This window comes from Muscardinus avellanarius (assembly GCF_963383645.1).
Source record: "Muscardinus avellanarius genome assembly, chromosome: 1".
Lineage (NCBI taxonomy): Eukaryota > Metazoa > Chordata > Mammalia > Rodentia > Gliridae > Muscardinus > Muscardinus avellanarius.
Window position 1 is genome coordinate 64,935,842 of NC_137786.1, and position 21,615 is coordinate 64,957,456.

At 36.0% G+C, this 21,615-nt stretch overlaps 1 protein-coding gene across 2 annotated transcripts in view; it reads right to left on the minus strand.

Annotated features, from left to right (window-relative positions):
* AP3B1 (adaptor related protein complex 3 subunit beta 1) overlaps positions 1-21,615 on the minus strand; it is a gene marked incomplete at its 3' end in the record, with an annotated part of 261,404 nt that overhangs the window by 106,080 nt on the left and 133,709 nt on the right. For both annotated transcript variants that reach the window (XM_080711376.1, XM_080711377.1), the window contains exons 15-18: positions 15,314-15,490; positions 6,595-6,781; positions 5,493-5,623; positions 1,184-1,292 (exon numbers count right to left, since the gene is read on the minus strand). In XM_080711376.1, coding sequence (XP_080567502.1) covers positions 1,184-1,292; positions 5,493-5,623; positions 6,595-6,781; positions 15,314-15,490 — 604 coding nt within the window. The remainder of the gene's footprint in view (positions 1-1,183; positions 1,293-5,492; positions 5,624-6,594; positions 6,782-15,313; positions 15,491-21,615) is intronic.

The following is a 21,615-nucleotide window of genomic DNA, read 5'->3' on the forward strand; positions in this document are numbered from 1 at the left end:
AAGGTTACATAGGAACAGGTAGGAATTTATGAATAAATGGGGTAGAAACAAATATCTATATTATATAAAATGAAGAAGTATATGTTTAACTATAGAAACAGATCTTTCTCGCTGGTCTACATTATTCCTGAAATTCCAGATTTTTAAATGTTAACTTTTTAGATTGAGGAATTTTCTCTACATTTCAGCTTATTGTATCAGAATGTATAATATCACAGATTAATTATCAGATATTGAAAGCAATGATGTTGAGAGGGAAGACAAAAAAAAAATTACCTCAGAGTAAAAGAGTGGATAGCCAAATAATAGCGAGGGGCCCTGGTTCTCCAAAGAATTACAGTTTTAGATGATGCTGGGTACCATTTGGCCATGAGTCAAATCTGCCTGCACAGTTAATTGTTAATAGAGAGTTTCATAGGCTGGGTGTGTGGTACATGCCTATAATCCCAGCCACTTAAGAGGCTAAGGCAGGAGAATCTCAAGTTCAAAGACAGCATGGGCAAAGCACCTTAAGCTGTTGCAAAATAAAAAATAAAAAGGGATGGAGAGGTCGGCCAATGGTAGAGTATCCCTATGTTCAATTCTCAGAATGACATATAGAATGTAGTTTTAGAAAATGATTTCAACTTTTGTTATGCAAGTCATGCACAGAATTTTAGTAATAAAGGCATTTAAAGAACATCTAGCTCTACCTCTTCATCTGTCAGATACAAAAAAAAGGTATTCAACTTGTATACTTAAAGGCCTTATTCAACCTGCATAGCTATAACTCAATACTTCAGAATCCTTCCTATTTAGTATTCTCATCTTTTTTTATTTTCTTTTTGTGGTTCTTAAGGCTGAACCCAGGAGTGGTGTACCACTAAGCTACCCTTTCCCCACAGCCCTTTTATCTTTTATTTCGAAAAAAGGTCTCACTGAGTTACTGTGCACTGGCTTGAACTTAAGATCCTCCTATCTCAGCCTCCCAAGTAAGTACTGGGATTGCCAGCATGCAACACTGCAACCAGCTTAATATTCTTTTCATTGCATATAATTGCCCTCATTATTTTCAGTCCTGAAAAGAGAATTCTGAGATGTTATAAATTTAGTAACAGGCTGGAGGATGGAAGAGAGGAAAAGATAAGGGTTTACATATAACCCACAAAGCAAAAGATATATTTCAATAAGTTATAAAACCTACCACTGTCACTGCTGCTATCAGAAGAATCCTCCTCTTCCTCAGAGTCAGAGTAAAATTTCTTAGCAGGATTTTCTTTCTTTGCTTTTCCTGCTGAGGTCCATTCTTTTGCCTGTTTATCCAAATGAAATAAATATAAATGAATACCCATTAAGAGATTTGGGCTTCTGGCTAGTGCAATCCTTCAGAATATGCTGTGTACTTAAAGTTTAAGGCTGCAACAGAGAAAGTAACTATGAAAAGTCCTGGCAGTAAGGCTGATCCACTTTATTCCTAAGCATAAAACACAAACCCTCACTCGGGGCTCTTTATGTTTAACCCAGTATCTAATTTTGCAATTTTAAACACTTTACCCTTGCTTGTAGGTTCACATAAGATTTAAACTAAAGTGATACAGACTAGAATAGTTGAGGACATTTGGAGGTGGATACAATGAAGCAGTAAGAAATTCAAGTTGACAGCATGACACTGAGGTAAAAGAAAAAGAAAAGGGAAAGTATTTATTGAGTATAGACAAAAACTGCCTATCCAGCTCAACACTTGAAACCCTGTCTTCCCTCTTTCTCGCATATCCTAAATATCTAATGCTTCCAAAAAATCTTTTACCACCTAAGTCTTTTTCATCTCACATCCCTGGATTACTTCACTGGTCTTCTACTTGGTTACCTTCTTTCTAGTTCCCACTTGTCTTCAGCCAGAGTTTGCTGAAAACAACAGCTAAATGATTCTGTTAAGACCTAGGTCAGATCAAGTTCCTCCTTGGTCTGAAACCTTAAAATAGCTCCCCAGTTCACTTACAGTTCACTTACAAGCTAAAGTTCTTGTAAAAGTGTGTACAGTTGATGCACAGGGATTATAGGCCTGTGTCTCTGGGCTCAGCTAGATAATTATAGCATTTGAAATTAAAGAAATAATGAAAAAGGAGAAGAGAAGGGAGGCACTAATTTGAAAGTTCCTATAAAAGGTGAAATATTGATTACTATATATTTATAAAGTAAATACCCTTGGTATACAAAAGGCAATCTTTCTATAAGTAGAGAAGAACTGAGCAAAAAATGTCTTTCAAAACAAAATCTTCCAGCCAGGCGTGGTAGCACACACTTGTAATCCAGCATTTGGGAGGCTGAGACTGGAGGATCGCGGTTCGCGGACGGCCTCAGCTACTTAGTGAGGTCCTCTGCAACTTAGTGAGACCCTGTTTCAAATTAAAGAATAAAAAGTAGGGCAGGGGGTGTAGCTCGGAGGTTGAATGCCCTTGGGTTCCATCCTCAAACCCACAAAAAATTTTAAAAAATAAAAAATAAAATAAATCTTCCAGACTTGCTAGCATCATAAGGGTATTATTATTTAAATAGACATTATATCTGATACTCTGGAAACAGTGGTGTATAATTCAAAGTCTTCTAGTGTCAATCTTACTAAGTTCTCTGTTATTTTGATTAAGATATCAGATTATCTAAGCCTAGGTCATTTTTCCTACTAAGTCATATTTCAGAGTAACAAGATTTGATCCTACAAGGTCTCTTTATAGTAAGGCTGTAATAACACCGTGTATCGGGTGCATATTATACAAGGATATGACTTTGGAGGGCGAGTGAGGTAGAGTGAGGGGGCAAGAAAGATGATCTGATCACTAATTTCTGCTGTTACAGATGCATCTGAAAATGGAACCAGCCATATTATTTTTATATTTAATTGTATCCCTGGCAGTATAATTTTGAGCCAACACATCTCACAGACCAAAAGATTGAAGCTGCTTTCCGCATGGCATCAATGGGCAGTGACAGTTCTCTTCAACCTGGTTCCATCAGTTATAATTATTCTCCATAAGTTATCAATTATTAATTTCACGAACATAGTCAGCAAAATGAAAAAGAAATCAATTTGTCTCTGTTGAACTGGACAGGTGAAATGAACATAAGAAAATAGGCTATTTAAGTACTGTCCCTATAAAGGAGTTAATGCGTAGAAGAACACATGAAAATGGAAGGAGCCGGCTAACCAACCAATCTATCAGCCAATACGAGGATACTGCTGAGAGCAAATTAAATCGCACAGCATTGCTATCAATTTCTGAGAAGATAAACCTTTTTCAGGGTAGGAATGAGACAGCAGGAAGGTGAGGAGAGAGTGGACATGGTGGAGGATAAAAGGCTGATTTTACTTGGGACAAAACATTATGTACCCAATGATAAAAAATAAAAAAAAAAAAGGATAGAAACAGCAAAATAACATACAGTCATAGTAAGAAATTAGGAGACCGGATCTATCTGTAGAAAAAATCATAACAAAGAACAGTCTGTTAACATTCTAGTATCTGACCAAAAGTTGCACAAATAAAGCAACTGTGTTAAAGAGTATTTAAGAGTATGTAGATTTAAGTGAAATCAACAAACTTGATTGCAAGAAGAGACGTATATGATTAAATTTAAATAACTGGTACATTCTTTTCTTGGCCATTTCCAAACAGAAATAATTTGTCACACATGATAATGACAGGGCTAACTACTATGATTAACGAGCTCAAGCTTCCTTCCTCGTGGTATATAATGAAATGCGCTCAGTAGCAATATGGACTCAGACGGACCTGGCTTACAATCCCTGTGTCATCACTGAAGAGCTGTGTGAACTTAGGCAAGTAACTAAGGTTCTCTGAACCTTGCCTCTCGCATTGGCAAAACAATAATTGCCACTTATGATCATTATGGGGATTAAACAAAATGATATCTGTCAAGCATTATAGTATATTGCCAAGATTTTCTAAGCAGAATTATTATTGTTTATGGCCATGCTTCAAAGTTTAGTTTTAGTAATCAAGAAAATATATTTCTCAGAGGAATCAAATCATGTGGCTATGTTCATTATAGAAATTATATTTAAAGTAATAAAAATTTTCTTCCATTGTATATGGAAAAGTTAAGAGCAAGGATGTTAACTAATTTTCCAGCAGGAATTGGTGGGAAAGAATTATAGTTATCTAAATTGTTAGTTCAATGTAAAACTGTTCTACCAGAAAAAGATCCACGATATAATTCTTAATGGATCTTTCTAATTATACTGTTAAAAGTACTGGATATGTTCCATAGGACCAATTTCTAAAAACAATCAGAAGGTCCCTCTCCTCATTTTCCTTGTTTAAAGAAGAAGAAAAATTATACTGTTAAATTATACTGTTAATTATACTGTTAAAAGTACTGGATATGTTCCATAGGACCAATTTCTAAAAACAATCAGAAGGTCCCTCTCCTCATTTTCCTTGTTTAAAGAAGAAGAAAAATAGCTGAGCAAGGAGGCGCACACCTATAATCTCAGTACTTGGGAAGCTGAGACAGGAGAATTGCAAGTTCAGTTGCCTCAGCAACTCAGTAAGATCTTCTTTAAAAACTAAAATATAATAGGGCTAGGGGTGTAGCTCGAGTAAGGATGCCTCTGGGTTCAACTTTCAGATTTTTTTCCACCCCCACAAAAAAAAGATAAACATATAATATTAAGAAAGAATATAAAGCCGGGAGTGGTGGTACATGCTTATAATCCCAGCATTTGTGAGGCTGAGACAGGAGGATTGCAGTTCACAGCCAGCCTCAGCTACTTAGTGAAGCCCTTTTCAGCTCAGTGAGACCCTGCTTCAAAATAAAGAGTAAAAAATAGGGCCGGGGGTATAGCTCAGAGATAGAATGCCCCTGAGTTCCGTCCCCAGTACCATAAATAAATAAATTAATTAATTAATTAATTAACTAATTCAACCTAATGGCCAATGTTTTTTTATAAAAGAGGATTTATATATGATGTTTTAAATGTAAAAGCAACATATTGCTAATTTGAGTTTGTCAGAGGATATTTTTGGTACACTAAACTCCCTGTTTTATGTCTAGGCTTCACTTAAAACAAGTTCGTTAAAAGTCAGAACATTTTGTATGGTTTTTCTGGAAGAGAACAGCAAAAAAATATTTAGAAAAACATGGATAGGAAGCTTACAAATCTCTAACAGAGGAGAAAAAGCTCAATCCAATGAAACTAAATACCTTAGAAATTGAATCTACACAACTACAAATGCAATGGCACAAATGTGGGCGGCACTGATACAGAGAATTCAATTCTCCATTTCCTTGAAGAAAAGGAACAGTACAAGTACAACAGCACAGGAATATCACAATATTTAGTTCCTAAAAATGAGAGGTATAACTAACACAATACATTTAGAAATACTAGAATAATTTATATTTTCAATCCCCCCGAAAGCATTTATAAAAAACAAATTGTCCTAGAGTCTCCCAATACTTGAACAAAATTAATTTCTGAAAGGTCAACTTACCAACTCTATTACCTCTACATTTCGAACTGATGGGTCGGGCGCCACCTCTGGCCAATTAGATAATTCCAGGTACCCAGAAGCTTTAATGTTGAGAGTATGAGATAAGGTGCCAAGCTGGAAATGATCCCTATCTATTAAAAATAGAGGAAAATATAAAAGAAACAGTATGAGCTTTACATAACAGAGAACAATCATAATCAGAGCTCAAGGTAATTGGCATATTACCTCAAATGTCAAGGAATAAATATAAACTAGGAAGCTCTTCATAGGTCAAAAAACTGATTTCAGTCCATAGATTACAATAATCTCCCCCATAATGGTCAATAAAAAAGCTAATCAGTCAGTGTGTTTAGAGGTGTTGCTCTGAAATGTAGCTTCTCTAAAAATTACTTTACTGTGAATATTAAGAATGACAGCACAGTTAAACAATCCATATACATGTCTTGGCACAAACACATCCAGAATTTTAATAGTTTTTCTACAAAATGGAATTGTTTTTTATTGCTTTACAACAACTAAACAAAAAACAACATGAAAATTAAGGTGCATAATAATTTGATTTCAACTAGAATGGCTACTTGTTAATCTGGTAAAATATATAATTAGTCCCTTTAAAAAGCTGGGAAAAATAAGTTCCCTCCTTGAAAAACAAATTTAAATATACAGAGGTATTTTTATGAAATAATTCTCCCCAGAAACACTGATATCAGTGAATGTAGAAAATTTAGTATTTCACTATTAAGATGACATATTCCATATAAAATAAAACTATGTATTTATTAAAATAGAAATGAAGTCAATGTCTGTAAGAACAACACAGCTTTTATCTATTCTTCAGCTAACCTGCTTGGCAAGAATAAAAATCAGAAAACCTGAAATTATTTAGGCAAATAAGGCCAATAAAAATATAAACCCAAACGAATATAAGACTTTCTCTGGAATGCAGATGAATGAGTAGAAAGCACATTGTTCTTATATATTTACATTTGTCAATCATTTACATTTTCTAAGAGATAAATTTTAAGCACATTGGAAATGGGACATGCTGCCATAATTTTTTAGATAACATGTATTTTGCAGTTATATAGTCTTATAATAATACCTTTAAAAGGAGACTCAAGCAGCGGTGCAGGTTTTTGTGCAAGGAATATTTTTTTGGCATATTTACTTAAAGCGCCACTCTTCTCATTCGGAACAATAAGCTGCCTAATAAATCTTGTACGGTCTCTGATGTCGTAGTTTTGATCATACTTGCCGAGATTTAATATGTACTGGGTAAGCAATTTTGTCTGTTGGAGAAAAAAAACAGAACAAGATGAGAATACAGTTATTTATGATTATTGATAACTCTGGATAAACATATTTAAAGGCGTAATAAAAATGAATGGTTATGTCAAACAAATGTTGTTCCGTAGGGAATATGCATTTCTAACACAGCAAATGGAATTTTGAAGCCAAAGCACATGTCCTCCTCTGTACTGGGGAGGTGAATGCTGAGTACTGAGAAGCAGCCATGTGCTAGATTATTAAACTGCTGAAGTGGAAAGAAAGGCATCATTAAAAAAATAATCATATATGGCAAACCCGCTGAAGGGTCTACGTGAGAATAATGAATGTGGAAATACAACTAAAAACATGGCACTCAAAACTTAATCGGAAAAATATGCAGGACATCAAAACATCAGAGAGTATTAGGGGCTGGCAGACTGCTTCTCCTGAGGTGTGTTTTATGAAGAGATACTGTCCCTGGCATAAGCAGTGTCTGCACTCTGACTGCACTCAGTTACTTTACCCTGAATTATGACCCATTAAAGCAGACACATGAATCACTGAACTGGATTACTGCAAATTATTTGCAGTGCATTTAGCTGTTACTTTTTCATAAAAGCAAGCTGCTGATGCCCTCTAAAAACTAGGATAAAAGACTTCTTCCATTTTTCCCCCACGCTGCTTATAGCCTCTAGTAATATTGGTCATTTATTTATTTATGTAAGGGAACAACTTATTATAGTAGCTTTTACACCATAATAAGACTCCCTAAGTCAATTTTTGAATGCACTGCATCAACATATATTGAGATAATTTTAATAATAATTGAACCAAAATTTTAATGTTAATAAAATAGGTTTGATTCTAAACTACAGATATTTTAATTGAAAAAAGTAAAGGTTTAACTTAAAGGGCTACCCATGCACAATTGCAATATAAGCGAAATACGATTTATATAGCACGGAAAAAATAAATTAAGGAATAGTAAATCACTTGCATTAGAACATTTTATGCACATTAGAAACAGGTAAGAATAAAATCAAGGTAGAAAGAACTAAAGACAATTCTGGAACAATAAGTCAAAGTACAGGAATGGTATGGTAAACTCTACTGTAATAATAATTGGTTAGGATAATTGATTTGGATAGAAAACAACCTCCTTTCAGTAGCAGGATATTTAAAAGGCATTAACTTAGTTTCATTAAAGTAAGATTATTTAAAAATACAAGAAGTGAAAATGTTAATAGAGATTTTCTGAATTTGGTTACCAACAACTGCTATCCAATAATTGCTACACTGTATTGTTTTAACTATAGATAAGGAAAACTCTATAATTTACTTTTAAAAGATAATTAACAAAATATTCACCAAATGAGGACTTCAACTCAACAGCAACTGAAATGAAAATATGGTACATTGAAGCATGCAACCATCTTGTTGGAAAAATGTGTAACCTCAATCATTAGTTCTCACAATATAGAGTGAGAATTTATAACTGGTTAAACTCTGAAGTTCACTTCAGTGTTGAGATTTAGAATTTGCAACCAAAATAAATCAGAGAAAGAAATTAAGTCCATTAACTGCAATGAACTAGAATAGTAATATATTTTGATTATATTTCCTATCCCAATTTTTAGAAAATAAAATTTTCAACATATTAACACACAGTACTGAGAATGAAACAGCATTTAAAGAAATTAGTCATAGTAATTATAAAATGTATATTTATAACTGAAAAATTTACTATATCGATAAGCTTATAAGATGGTTCTATTAAATGGTGTGTGTGTGTGTGTGTGTGTGTGTGTGTGTGTGTGTGTGCGTGTGTGTTACTGGGAATAGAACCCAGGGGCTTTCTGCTTTCAGGCTACACTCTCACACCTTTTTTTTTTTTTTTAAAACAGGGTCTAAGTCGCTGAGAGCCTCAGTAAGTAGCTGAGGTTGACTTCAAACCTGCACGATCTTCCTGTCTCAGCCTCCCAAGTACTGGGATTACAAGTGTGCGCCACCACACCCAGCTATTAAGTATATTTTTTTAAAAAATAAATTCTAAAATATAAAAGCTTATCTGTATACAATGACATATTAAAAAATAAGTAGAATAATTATCTATCACAATCATATACAACAGTTTCTTTCCTCTATCTCTAGTACTAAAGCACTGGTATTTCCCTGTACTGGGGGTTGAATTCAGGGGCATTCTACCTCCAAGCTCCACACCTAACCCTATTTTTTTATTCTTTGTTTTGAAACAGGGTCTCACTAAGTTGTGGAGGGCCTCACTAAGTAGCTGAGCTGGTCTCGAACCTGTGGCATTCCTGCCTCAGCCTCCTAAGTACTGAGAATAAAAGACATGCATGCACCACCAGGTCTGGCTAACTCTTGACTTCTTGAATAGATGTTAATCCTTTCTTTTTAGTAAATCTACTGTATGGTCAGTGGCACCACAACTCTCAGATTAGACAATAATTGTTCCCAAACATTTTGTGCATGCTAAATACTGAAATGCAAATTCAGCACTTCATTTTTCACTAAATAAACACTTTAATCTTTAAAAATTTATTGCTGGCAGGGTATGCTAGTGAATTTCTATAATCCTAGTACTTGGGAAGTTAGGGCAGGAGGATCCTGATTTTAGGACAGCCCCAGTAACTTAACAAGATCCCCAGCAACTCAGTGAGACCCTGTTTCAAAATTAAGGAAAATAAAAATTAAAAGGGCTGAGGGTATAGGTCAGAGGTAGAATGTTCCTTGGTTCAATTCTCAGGACTAAAAAAATTTTTTAAATTATTTATGAGTTTATAACAACAACAACAACAAAAATAACTGTCAAATAATAAAAGACTTTAGATTTACACTATATAATAAATGACAAAACTATTGCAGAGAGAGTGCTTTGATCATTCTCCGTAATGATCTAAAACAGGACTGTCCAGTTTTTACCTCCTGTACATATTTCACCTCTAACCAACTTCCCATGCTTTCCTCTGGCTCTTCCCACTAGCAGCCTGGGGTTTCAAAACCCTCACAGGCAGGCCACGGCACAACCTCCCAACACACCAAACTGTGGGCAGAAGAATACTGTTAAACGATTCATCTCTGTTCACTGCTACTGTGTCTTGCATACCACCAGACAAAACATGGCAGAAACTGGAATTTCAAAGAGGAGGCCTACAAACATATTTTCTTATTTTAGTGCAACCATTAATATTACCTCATTAAAAATTAAAAAGTTGGGACACATGCTAAACTGGAGGGGACACTGAACAACAGTCATAAATTAAACCTGTCCAGGATAATTGCTATAAACAGACAAGATTTACGTAACTGCTCATGACACTTTAATAACACTACAGGTTCAGTCCGAAACTAGGTAGGCCATTAAACAGTACTGTTGAATTTGTTTTATTCATAAATTATATAAGACAATCAAACAGAATATAATGCATTCTCATTAACAGAAATATTCAATGTCCTATACACTATTTATTAAGTTTTTATTCCAGATTAATTTTCCTGCTTAGATTTAAGGAACCATTACTGACTGCTTAAATCTAATGGCCTTAAAACTAATGGCTAACTTTTTTTCTATATTAGAGTGGCACATGGCTGTAATCCCAGTACTTAGGAGGCTGAGAAAGAAGAATCACAAATTAGGAGTCTAGCCTCAGCAATTTAGTGAGACCCTCAGCAACCTAGCAAGACCTTGTTTCAAAACAAAACAAAACAAAAATTTAAAAGGTGTGCAGGTATCGATCAGAAGTAGAACCCTCCTGGGTTCGATTCCCAGTATTCTACCCCCTCAAAAAAGTCAAATTACTCCCCTGGAAGAATATTCCAACACTGTCTTATACTTTTAATAATTATATTCTTCATAAACTATCAAATGAATGACTTCAGCATTCTTTTCTCAGTAAGATAAACCCAGAAGAGTGTTTTGTTTGTTTTTGTTTCCAAAAAAGAATAGTGATTCTCAGTACCTGGACTAGATCTTTTACTGTAAATAATCATTTTCTCTAAGAAAAATCTAGCAGTTGGTTAACAGTGCAAAGTAGAGTTCAAGTGCGGTAGGGTAACTAACATGAACTAAACACTATTATGTGTCAGGAAATCTAAGCATTTTACATGGACTGTCTCATTTAATCCTCATAACAACATTGTGTGGTAGGTACAGTCAGTTCTGCTCTAATGCTTGTTTTGAAAATGTGCATTTGTTCCAACTGAGTTGACGTATTACAGAGCAATTTGATCATAACGTGAATTTTGTGTGTGATTTCTTCTGCAAGAAATACTAGGAAAAGGGAGAGAAATGCACCCTGTTGGACTGGGCTGCCTAAGAATTCACGTAACATACACATCTCCCAGGTCTACCTCAGATGTTCACACCTGCATGTGTTAAGGGCTGAATTTACCACATTTAGTGGTGCAACTCCCTATACAATTTCAAATTAACCTCCTTCTATCACTCAAATCACAAATACAGCCTTTCTGAAACCCACTTCCACAGGTAACCACAACTCTTTTTCAAAATAAAGAGAGCTATATATATATATTCATGATGTTTTTCACATATTTCTTATCCTCCGGCCTCAGCCTCCCAAATCACTGGATTATAGAAATGAACCACCATGCCTTGCCAGAGTTTGTTTTTGAAAAAAACTACATGAAGCAGCTTTATAACTCTATAACAAAAGCGAAAAACATTTAAATGTTAGAGAATATGTACTGCTTAAAATAGACAATATGTTGATTTTTCAGACACTGTATTTTTCAGTTCAAGAACTATTGTCCTATTCTTTTTTATAGTTGCTATTTCTCTGCTGAGGTTTCTTCTCTTTTTATTCATTGCGAGTATATTTTCCTTTCTATCACTGGTCATATAGTTGCTTCAAAATGTTTGCCTGCATATCTCAATGGCTGGGTCACAATGGGTTTACTTTCTACTGATTATTTTTTCTCTGAAAACTGATCATCTTTTCCTGGTTGTCATCTTCTTTTTTATGGACATGACATAACATAAAAATTACCATTTTAACACAGTGACCGAAGTGGTAGTAAGAACATCTACACCGTTATGAAACCATCACCAACATCCATCTCCAGAATTTCATCACCTCCTCACACTGAAACTCCATTACACAGTACCTCCACATCCTGCTGCTGCTTCTGCAGAGGAATTTTAGATGGTATCTTGCACATTACAAATGCTATATTGTAAAGATCCTAAACTTTGTTATACTCTTTAAATTAGTATTTGGTTTGTGTTTGTTTTAGCAGGCAATTAATATGGTAGGTCTCGAAGTACACATTCTATCGCATAGTTGCACCTCAAATTTCAGGTCATTTCTTTTCTTCTTAGGTGTGCTGCTCTGAATCTGTCCGGCACATGTGTGATTCAGAAGCCGGCCAGAAACCTGGGCAGGGCGCTTCACAGATTTTGAGGCTCTCAACTTGGACTACTTCCCTTCTAAAATTCTTTCTTAATTTCCCAATGTCTGTTTTCTTGAATCCTGTCCTCTGCTTCCTCTGCTCTGGGTCTCCCTTTGGAGCTTCGGTCACTGTGTATAGAGCCACCTGCAGCCCATCATCAGGGCAAAGGCCAAAAACAGGGAAAGTCATGCTGGGTCCCACGCTTCTCTCAAGTATTAGCTCCCCTTCAGAATTTTCTTGCTTTTGCTTTTTTTATTCTTCTTGGTCTTCAGGCTGTTGTGTTTTCGTGTGTGTGTGTGTGTATGTGTGTGTGTGTGTGTGTGTTTTCGTGTGTGTGTGTGTGTGTTTGTGCGTGTGTGTGTTTTCGTGTGTGTGTGTGTGTATAGTTTTATATTTTTCAGAGTTTAAAAAAAATCTATAGGACAGTCAATCTAATAGATTACTTGGCCATATAGAAAGCAGGCTGTTTCTTTACTTATTTTTATGTATGTACATATGTGAGAATGCCAATGTCCATCTCCATATCCTGTATGGGGAAGGAGCCAGGGAAAACCCAAATGCTGTGCATGTATGTCACTATCACTATGACCACGTTAAGATGTGAGACTATAATGCACCAATAAGAGCATAAGAATAAACTTTAAAAAAGTAATACAAAAGCAGGTATGCCTTGTTACCTTGCTTTTTTGTTTCTATACATTTTAAAATTTCTGTCTGCATACAGTACTCTCAAACATAATATGCCTCATTTTTATGACTTTTTCCTCTAAAATGAAACTTCATTAAGTAAAAAAAAATTTATATCAGGCAAAAGCCACTTTGAGGTAGTAAAGAAGTTTATTGCTTAATTATTCTTTGAGCATACAAATAAATATAATGTGCTTATCTTACATAAACCAACTTGGATATTCCTTACAACTAAAAAATTCACTGAAAATCCTAGAGACATTCACTGAGACACCTACACCACTAGGGGTCAGGGTTACAGGTCAGTGTCAGGACGTCATGGCAAACCAGCCTCTAAGCACTGCGACCTGGTCTCATAGTTTGGTTTTAAAGATGGCTAAAATAAATAAAGAAAACTTTTTACATTTTTAGTCAAAACAATTATTTTAGTCTCTGCTTCATATCCAATGGATTATGGCCTACACAACTGAAAAATGTTACCATGTGGATGGTGCTTAAAACTACTCCTTAACACTAATTTCCATTGATTATTTTCTTCACCCCCTTTTCTTGAGAAATGAGAAGTGCTGGAGAGCAGAGTAATACCTTACAGGATACTTTATTCATCTCATTTTCTATTATTAATCATTTAAAATAACGAGCTATATGAAAATTTAAGACATTTTAAAATCACTATATTTTCACCTGTGGATAGTAAAGGTGGTTATCTAAAAGTATCATTCTAAAAAATAAAGAACCTTTCAGAAGCTGAGATCCAAAACTTCCATTGACAGTTCAAGGAGAAAAAAATAAGGGTACAAACTATATTCCCTTCCAAGTCAGTGGATAAAAAGGCAGTGAACACACTCTAGAATTTATAAATAAAAAGTACTACAGTCCATTACTAGTTATGAATAGCTATCTGGAAAAATGGCTAAAAACAAGCCCTTTTCTTAGGTTAATTTAGATTTGTTCAGTATAAATTAATCTACATTTTATATTACTTTTATAATTTTCAATAAGCCTCTCTCTCAACCAAACCACAGAGAAAATTATATTTTAAAATTATACTGACTTTTCTCATACCACATGGATTTAGTGAACATGAAACTGAAAACAGCAAACATAGGTCTCCATTCTATTACTCAGGCAGAGAAGGCAGGAAGAGGGAGACAAGAGAGACACGCAGCAAATACAAAAAGAGAAATAAAACAGAATGAAATCAGATGGAAACTGCCTGCAACAAGGGGGCAGAATGATAACTGGATAAAGGGTGTCAGACATATTCGTGCAGAGGGAGTTTTGGGGAAGAAGACAAATTCAAAGACAGAGAGAAGGAAATAAAGAAAAAGTCACAAAGGCAAAAGTAAGAGTCAGAGAGAATGGGAAAATCTGAGAGAGGCGGCAGAGCATAAGGCCTACTAAGACATCAGCTGCAAATGAGTAAGTATCCTTTTCAATCTTACAAAATAGCTAAGTCCTCTACCCATGAAAAATGGCAATTCAGATGCAGAAAAAAAGATGGGAAATTTTTCATTTAATATGGAGAGGAAAAAAATGACTCCTCTTACCAACAGTTCTTCAGTGGACATGAATATTCTCAACTATAAACCTGGTAAATTATCCCACCAGTGAAATGTTTGTAATGATCTCTCTTTCACCTGTAGGAAGAGGTTCCTACAACGTGGCTGAACATATAGGCCACTCAAGTCCTTACGCTAATGGAAGCTATAACAAGACAATAATCTGGGAAGACCATAAATAACAGGCATTTCTTTCTCACAGTTGGGGGCTGGGGAGCCCAAGAACTAGGCACCTGCACATTTGGTATCTGCTGAGGGCCTGCACTCACAAGGCAGAAGGGGACAAATGGGCTCTCAGGGGTCTCTTTTACAAACCTCCACTCTCCTGAGCTAATCACCTGTCAAAGGCCAACTCCTAATAGTATCACAATGGTGATGAGGTATTGGCATATTGACTGGGGGGCATAAATATTCAGATCGTAGCACTTATTTTTCTGGATTCACCTCTAAGCTTCCTAAATCCTCAAACATTTCATGGCTCTGACCCTCTGCTCTCCACTTTCCCTATTCTGCACAGTAAACCACTCCTCACATGCCCTTAGTCAAGCACTTTATCCTTTATGAAACTTTCTCTGATCTTTCTTTTCCCACTTGAGACCTTCAGTAACTCGCCTGGAGTTCCACTGTATCTTAATACATCTATTATAGCACATACCACATCCGATCTCATTTTTAAATTTGCCTCCCCACCCCACATTTGATTAGCATAACATTTCATTGCATTACTACTCTCTAACATTTAGCCTCAAACAAAAAGAGCGTACTCATTGTTGAATAAACACACAGGGTCAGGTGTGAACAGGTCTTTGCTGCTTGAGCAGAATGAAGAGGAAAGTACATGTCTGATAGGTTGACTAAAGATTAGTCTCTTACCTGTTTGGAATTGGTTAAATATAATTTTGCTCCCAGGTTTAAAATCTGCAGTTTTACCAGATCATCTTCACTAGTGAAGCTTTTAGCCATCTTCCTTAATACATCAGGGGCAATTTTAGGAACTCGCTCACAGTTTTCTCCAATTAGCCAAAGAATACTTGCTCTGGCCACGGGAACCTAATATTAGAGCAGATTATATAATCAGAAATAAGATAATCTTATTTTTCCTTATACTAACAGAAAAATGTTAAATATTAAAGCATTTTACATCTATTAATTCATTAAATGTACATCTAGAAGTACTCTTTTATTTATAGACTTACTTCAGTTATCAAAAAATAAGCACAAAGGTACTCTCATTAAGACTTATTTCAAAGATCATGCCTTAGAAAAGATTCACAGAGTAAAATTCACTAGTCTAGATTCTAGATTCTCCCAGTCGCCAATATCTGGGCAAAATCCAGCTGGCCATGCCCATTCATGGCTGTGTTGCCTACCTCTGCTTTTCTGCTATGCTGGCAGAAGTGAGTCATTGCAATTAAGACAAAAAGACCCTCAAAGCCAAAATACTGATTGCCTAAAAATTTATAGAAAAGATCTGCTGATCCCTGCTCTGGAGAAATAGTTCTCAAACCTCACTGCCATAGAAACATCTAGAATTCTTACTAAAACGCAAGTTTCTGTGGTGGGACCCAAGAATCTAAGAATCATCTATGATTAGCACAGTCATCAGACAAGTGGTCCTTAAACCACATTTTCAGAACCCAAGGATAATATAGTAAAAGAAACAAATTTATTTAAGACTATGATTCTAAATCAAAACTATTACTATCTTTTAGGAAGCTACATCTACAGCTCTCAATATATCAAACTGGAGATCATTGAGGTCTGTTTATAAAACCATGAATCCTTATCTGTTATTTGATCAACATAAGAAATAGGGATAAATATGTCCTATGTTGCACTTTGGCATTAGATTTAAAATAAAGTACATTTCAATATAATTTGTTTCCTCAAAAATCACTGCTTTACTACAAATTGGAAGCCTTCCATCAGCACCATTAACACCAACATTTTTAGAGTATGCAAATTAGTTTTATTACTATTTGCTTATTTGTATCCTCCCCTATTCCAAACGGAATTTGAGAGGGTATGTAAATTAGTTTCTGTGAACATTTTCACCTAACATAGAAAATTTGTTTCAGAAAAAAACTGATGGCTATCATTAAATGGTAGTGACACAAAAACACAACACACTTTTTTTATTTATTCACAACAACACTTTTTATTAAATCCTTTTTACAACTTCTCAAAGTCTTAATATTTTTGTATATTTTTCTCAGTATTCATCATATGATTGCATAACAATTGAGAATAAGGTTCTTTCCAGCTAAACTCTTATCACAATACTCACTGTGTCAAATTCTTTGAAAGTATCCATTTTATAAAATAATATAAAAATATTAACACACCCCTAAGTGGAGTCTTTCAGCAGAATCAGAATGAGGTCATCAGACAAGCTTTAAAATAAAAGTATATATTTCCTAACATTATAATAGCAGCATTTTTAAATTAGTACTTAGAGTAAGCTTAGTAAGATAGGGGGGAAAAAAGCACGTACTTAAGTAATAAAAAAAAGGTCTAAGTGCTATTACAAATCTATTCATGCAATGTGATAAAAACTAATACTCTTACTATATACTGATTTCTGGAAAGAAAGAGGTTATTTCTAATGTTCCAAAGGTTACACTGCATTAAGACCTTACTCCCAATCTATTATTTTAAATTGGGCTAAAGAATAGTAATTGAGTGGGTACATTAAATTTTCCAGTATGGAGCAATTCAAGTTGCCTGCCATAATGAAAAGTACTTCTAAATAAGAATATATGAGCAACTTCAAATTTCAGTTATGCTAGATTTATTTTTCTTAAATATTTTATTATATATTGCTAGTATAAAAATTAGAATTCTACAACACATCACAATCTATTTCTCTGTCTCAAGTAATTTTCTTCTGGAAATACACTTATAATTCTCTTTTGAAATTAAAAAGACATCCCAAAATGAAAAAGAGTTTTAAAAGAGTTTGTTCATATTCATAAATATACTAAGATTAAAATAACAATGTTTGAGAACTCTAAACATTTGCATTGCATACATTTAAAATACTACTCTTTGAGCAGAACATGGTGGTGCACATTTTAATCCCAGTGCTTGGGAGGCTGAGACAGAAGGATCGCGCAGGTTTGAAGCCAGCCTCAGCTACTTAGTGAGGCTCTCAGCAACTTAGTGAAACTCAGTTTCCAAATAGTATAAAATAGGTCTGTGAGTATAGCCTGGAGGTAGAAAATCCCCTGGGTTCCACACCAGTACCACAAATAAAATAAAATAAAACAAAACAAAATACTACTCTTTGGAAGAATTAAAAGTCAACCAATCTTATTACTTCAATGAAAATCTCATGGTGGTAGCAGTGTAGACAGAATAACATTTAGAAGTTTCTAGGAACAAGCTACTGAATTCCCCAGTAGTTAATATTTTATAAACCTAAGAAAACAATTTTTGGGGAGTCCTGGGGCTTGAACCCAGAGACATTCTAAGTCCAAGCCCCAGCCCGATATTATTTATTTGGAAGCAGGGTCTAAGTTGTGACGGCTGTCTTCGAAACTACGATCCTCCTGTCTCAGCTTCCCAAGTACTAGGATTACAAGCTTGCACCACCACACCTGGCTTGAAAAATTCCTAACAAAGAGTATCAATACACACATATTTATACCAAATTGTTGATAATGGTATTTTATTTAAAAACTCAGGAAATTGGCAGAGTCGACATTTTTGTGCATTTTGCTACAATCAGAATCCTAAGATTTTTCAGATTTCAGCCCCCTCTCTCAAATGTACGAGTACATAGCCACTATTATCAAAGATGTGAAGCAACAAGAAAAAATTGATAATTAGCTACAGGAACAAAAGAATCAACCACAGAACAAACAGAAACACTAAACTAAAACCAAACTAATAAACACACCCAGACAGGCCTGTGGGTGCACAAACATGCACATACATACACGTACACAGTCATACGTATGATATAATACTCTCGTGGATCTCTGCTCTTCAATACTCTCAAAGACAAACTGGACTATAAATGGCACTGCCTGAGTCTTTATTCCAAATGCCTTGAGCAAGTGGTTAAGTGCACTTACTTTTCAAACCTTCCACTAGAACAGTTTCTACTGCCATTTTAAGCCATTAACTTGCCTACACACACACACACACACACACACACACACACACACACACCCTAGTGCACCACAGCAGTTATAGAAAGATATCTAGAAAAATTTTACAGATCACTCTGTAAGCAGCTCAATTTAAAAGCCACTGTGCTTCAATGCCATCTCACTGCACAGTCCAACCGTCTAAGTAAATCCTGCAAAAACATCAAATTTATTTACTTAAATTTGTCAAAGGCTAAATCAGTAGAAACCTAAATAAACTGCATACCAAGAAAAAATCAGATCCAATATTGTGTATCCGGACTCATTATGCATTAAAAGTTAAGCCTGTATTGCATTAGGGTGGTAGAAGGGAGGGTAACCTGTGAAATGGCAGGTGTCCAGTGTGGCACTGGGCAAGGAGGACATCAAGAGCCAGTTTAATATTCTCAGTAGTATTTACAGAATAACATCTCCAAAGTCTCCTTTTATGATGTGAAATCTCCACCTGTCCCATTAAACATTCTGTGAAATCCTATTAGAGCAATCCTCAGGTAGTAATGCCTTTTATTCTCAAAGAGCTTTAAATTCAAAAGCAATGGGTACTACAAATAAAGGACACACCAAAGAATAAAATATACACAACCAAAACACATGTACTGACTATCCCATAGACATAAATCTACTCAATTTGAATGAATTAAAAAATTAGGATACATTTTAAGTTTTTTATGTTTTCAACTATGCTGCTTATTAACTAGTCAGTAAACTTAAACTCTGAATATGATAGCTGGGCGTGGTGACGCACACTTGTAATCCCAGAATTCGGGAGGCTGAGACTGGAGGATCACAGTTCTCATACAGCCTCAGCTACTTAGTGAGGCCCTCTGCAACTTAGTGAGACCCTGTTTCAAAATAAAGAATAAAAAATAGGGCAGGGGGTGTAGCTTGGAGGTCAAATGCCCCTTGGTTCCATCCCCAGACCCACTAAAAAAGTAAATTCTGAATATGATAAAATCTACACTTTCTTTTTCAAAATTAAATAGCTAACATTTAGTAAGGTGTTACGATTTGCCAGGGCCTGTTTTTGAAAACTTACCATAATTTCTCGATTATCACTAAAACTGGACATTATCCCACTTGACATATGAGGAAACCAGAGTAATAAAGGGGGTAAGAAGCCTGCCAACATTTCCTTGCTTGTTAGTCTGAATCCAGAATTCACACTGGACCATTAATCAGAGACAAAGTGAGTGTGATAAGCGAGGAAGAACGCTGGCCAGTATGCCAAGAAGACTGGCTCTGGCCATAGATTCATCATGTGTATCATGGAGGCTGACAATTTCATCTCAACAAACCTCATGCAATCAAATGAAGGGTATTCCATTGTCCCCTCTTCTCCTACCACACTGCAATGGCTCCCTTGCTGCCCCTGCTGTTTCCCCAAGAGCCAGGCTTGCCCAGGAAGGTGCAGGCCATTCTCGGGCCTGTTCCTGCACTCATGCATGCTGAGCCATTTTCCCACTTTCTTTCACCTCATTTTATGGGCAGGCAAGGTGACCAAGAGTGGGAGAAGTCTGGCTACCACCTCTGTTCCCCACACACCACCTCCTATTAGGGGATGGACAGGCTGAGGACTCTGTTCTGATAAAGTGGCTCAGCCACTGAAGGAAAACAATGCTCAATATTGTCCTCGTGTCCTTTGACACTGGTCATACTCCTTCTGAAAGTGTTGTGGTTTAAGACATCACTACTGGGTGTGAGGATGAAAGAGGAGGAGACTCAGGAAGACGGAGGTCTCATTTAAGGCTTACAAATTTAGAGACACTTCCTCAGTTAAAAAAAAAGCCTGGCTTCTGCTTTTCCACATGGCTGTGGTTTGGCTGTTGTTCTTAAGTGAATAGCTCTCTGCACTAGACAATGAGATTCTGGGGGTTTGAGTCCTTCTCTTTCCTGACTCTCTCACTATGTCTGCTAGACTCCTCATCATGTTTCACTGGGGTAACTTCTGCCTCCAATTCTGTTTTTCAGAGTTTTTCACAACAAACTGTCTTCACCTCTTGTTTCAAGCACTTCAGCTTCCTCAGATTTGGTAGATAAGTGGTAACAATTTAATTCAGCAGCAGCTTTTCATTTTCTCAAAGTTGGAATTAGTTTCTACTTTCTTTTTTATAGTCTATGTTGCAAAATCAACTATGAACTCTCTCCTCAGGCTTTTATGCTGTATCAATGTTCTTTTTCAAATTTCCTAGAGAAAAATAACATACTCATTTTCCATCTCTCACTGTAAAATGGTGATATTTGCTACGTTAGCAGTATCACACATGTTTTGGAATAAAGCATTTTCTTTTTCTAGATTTTATGGTAAGCCTGCGTGTATTATTTAAACTTTTTTCTTGACCTAAAACTATAGTTTTTTGTTGTTGTTTTTGAGGTTTTTTGTTTAAATTACTCTTTAAAATTACATAAATCTAATTTTACTGTATAAGATTAAAAGTAAAATCTAGGTTTTTATTTATATCCAAATAAATTCTTGATTTTTAAAAAACATTCAATGGCTATCCCCCTAAAAATGGGTGTTTTCTGTTGTCGGGGCCCACTCGGCAGGACCGAGGTGGCACCCAGGCTTGTTGCCAGTGTGGACTCAAGATGGCGCCTGGGCTTGCAGCCAAGTCACGAGGCTCACGAGGCTGGCGGTGCCCTGAGCCTGCGCAGTGAGCCCTATCAGGCGCCTTACGGATGATTAGTGACGCAGCGCCTCGTGCTACCACCTGCCCGCCCAGGAGAAGGTTAAAAAGCGCGCAAGCCCTAGCGGGCGAGCGAAGAGGGTTGGTGGACAGGAAGAGCAGTTCCTTGGCGGACTGCTCCAGGCTCCGAGCTGGGACGGACATGTTCACAAAGCCACCACTGTGACCGGTGTGTGCTGCAGCAGACACATAGAGTGCCAGAAGGAGGGTTGGTGGAGTGATGAGGGAGAGGATAGAAGACTGATGTTGTTTTTACCTGAGAGGGCGTTGAGAGAGCATTAAAGAGGAACGGGAACTGTATAAGAACCTGGGGTAATAAAACTGCTTGAGGAAGATC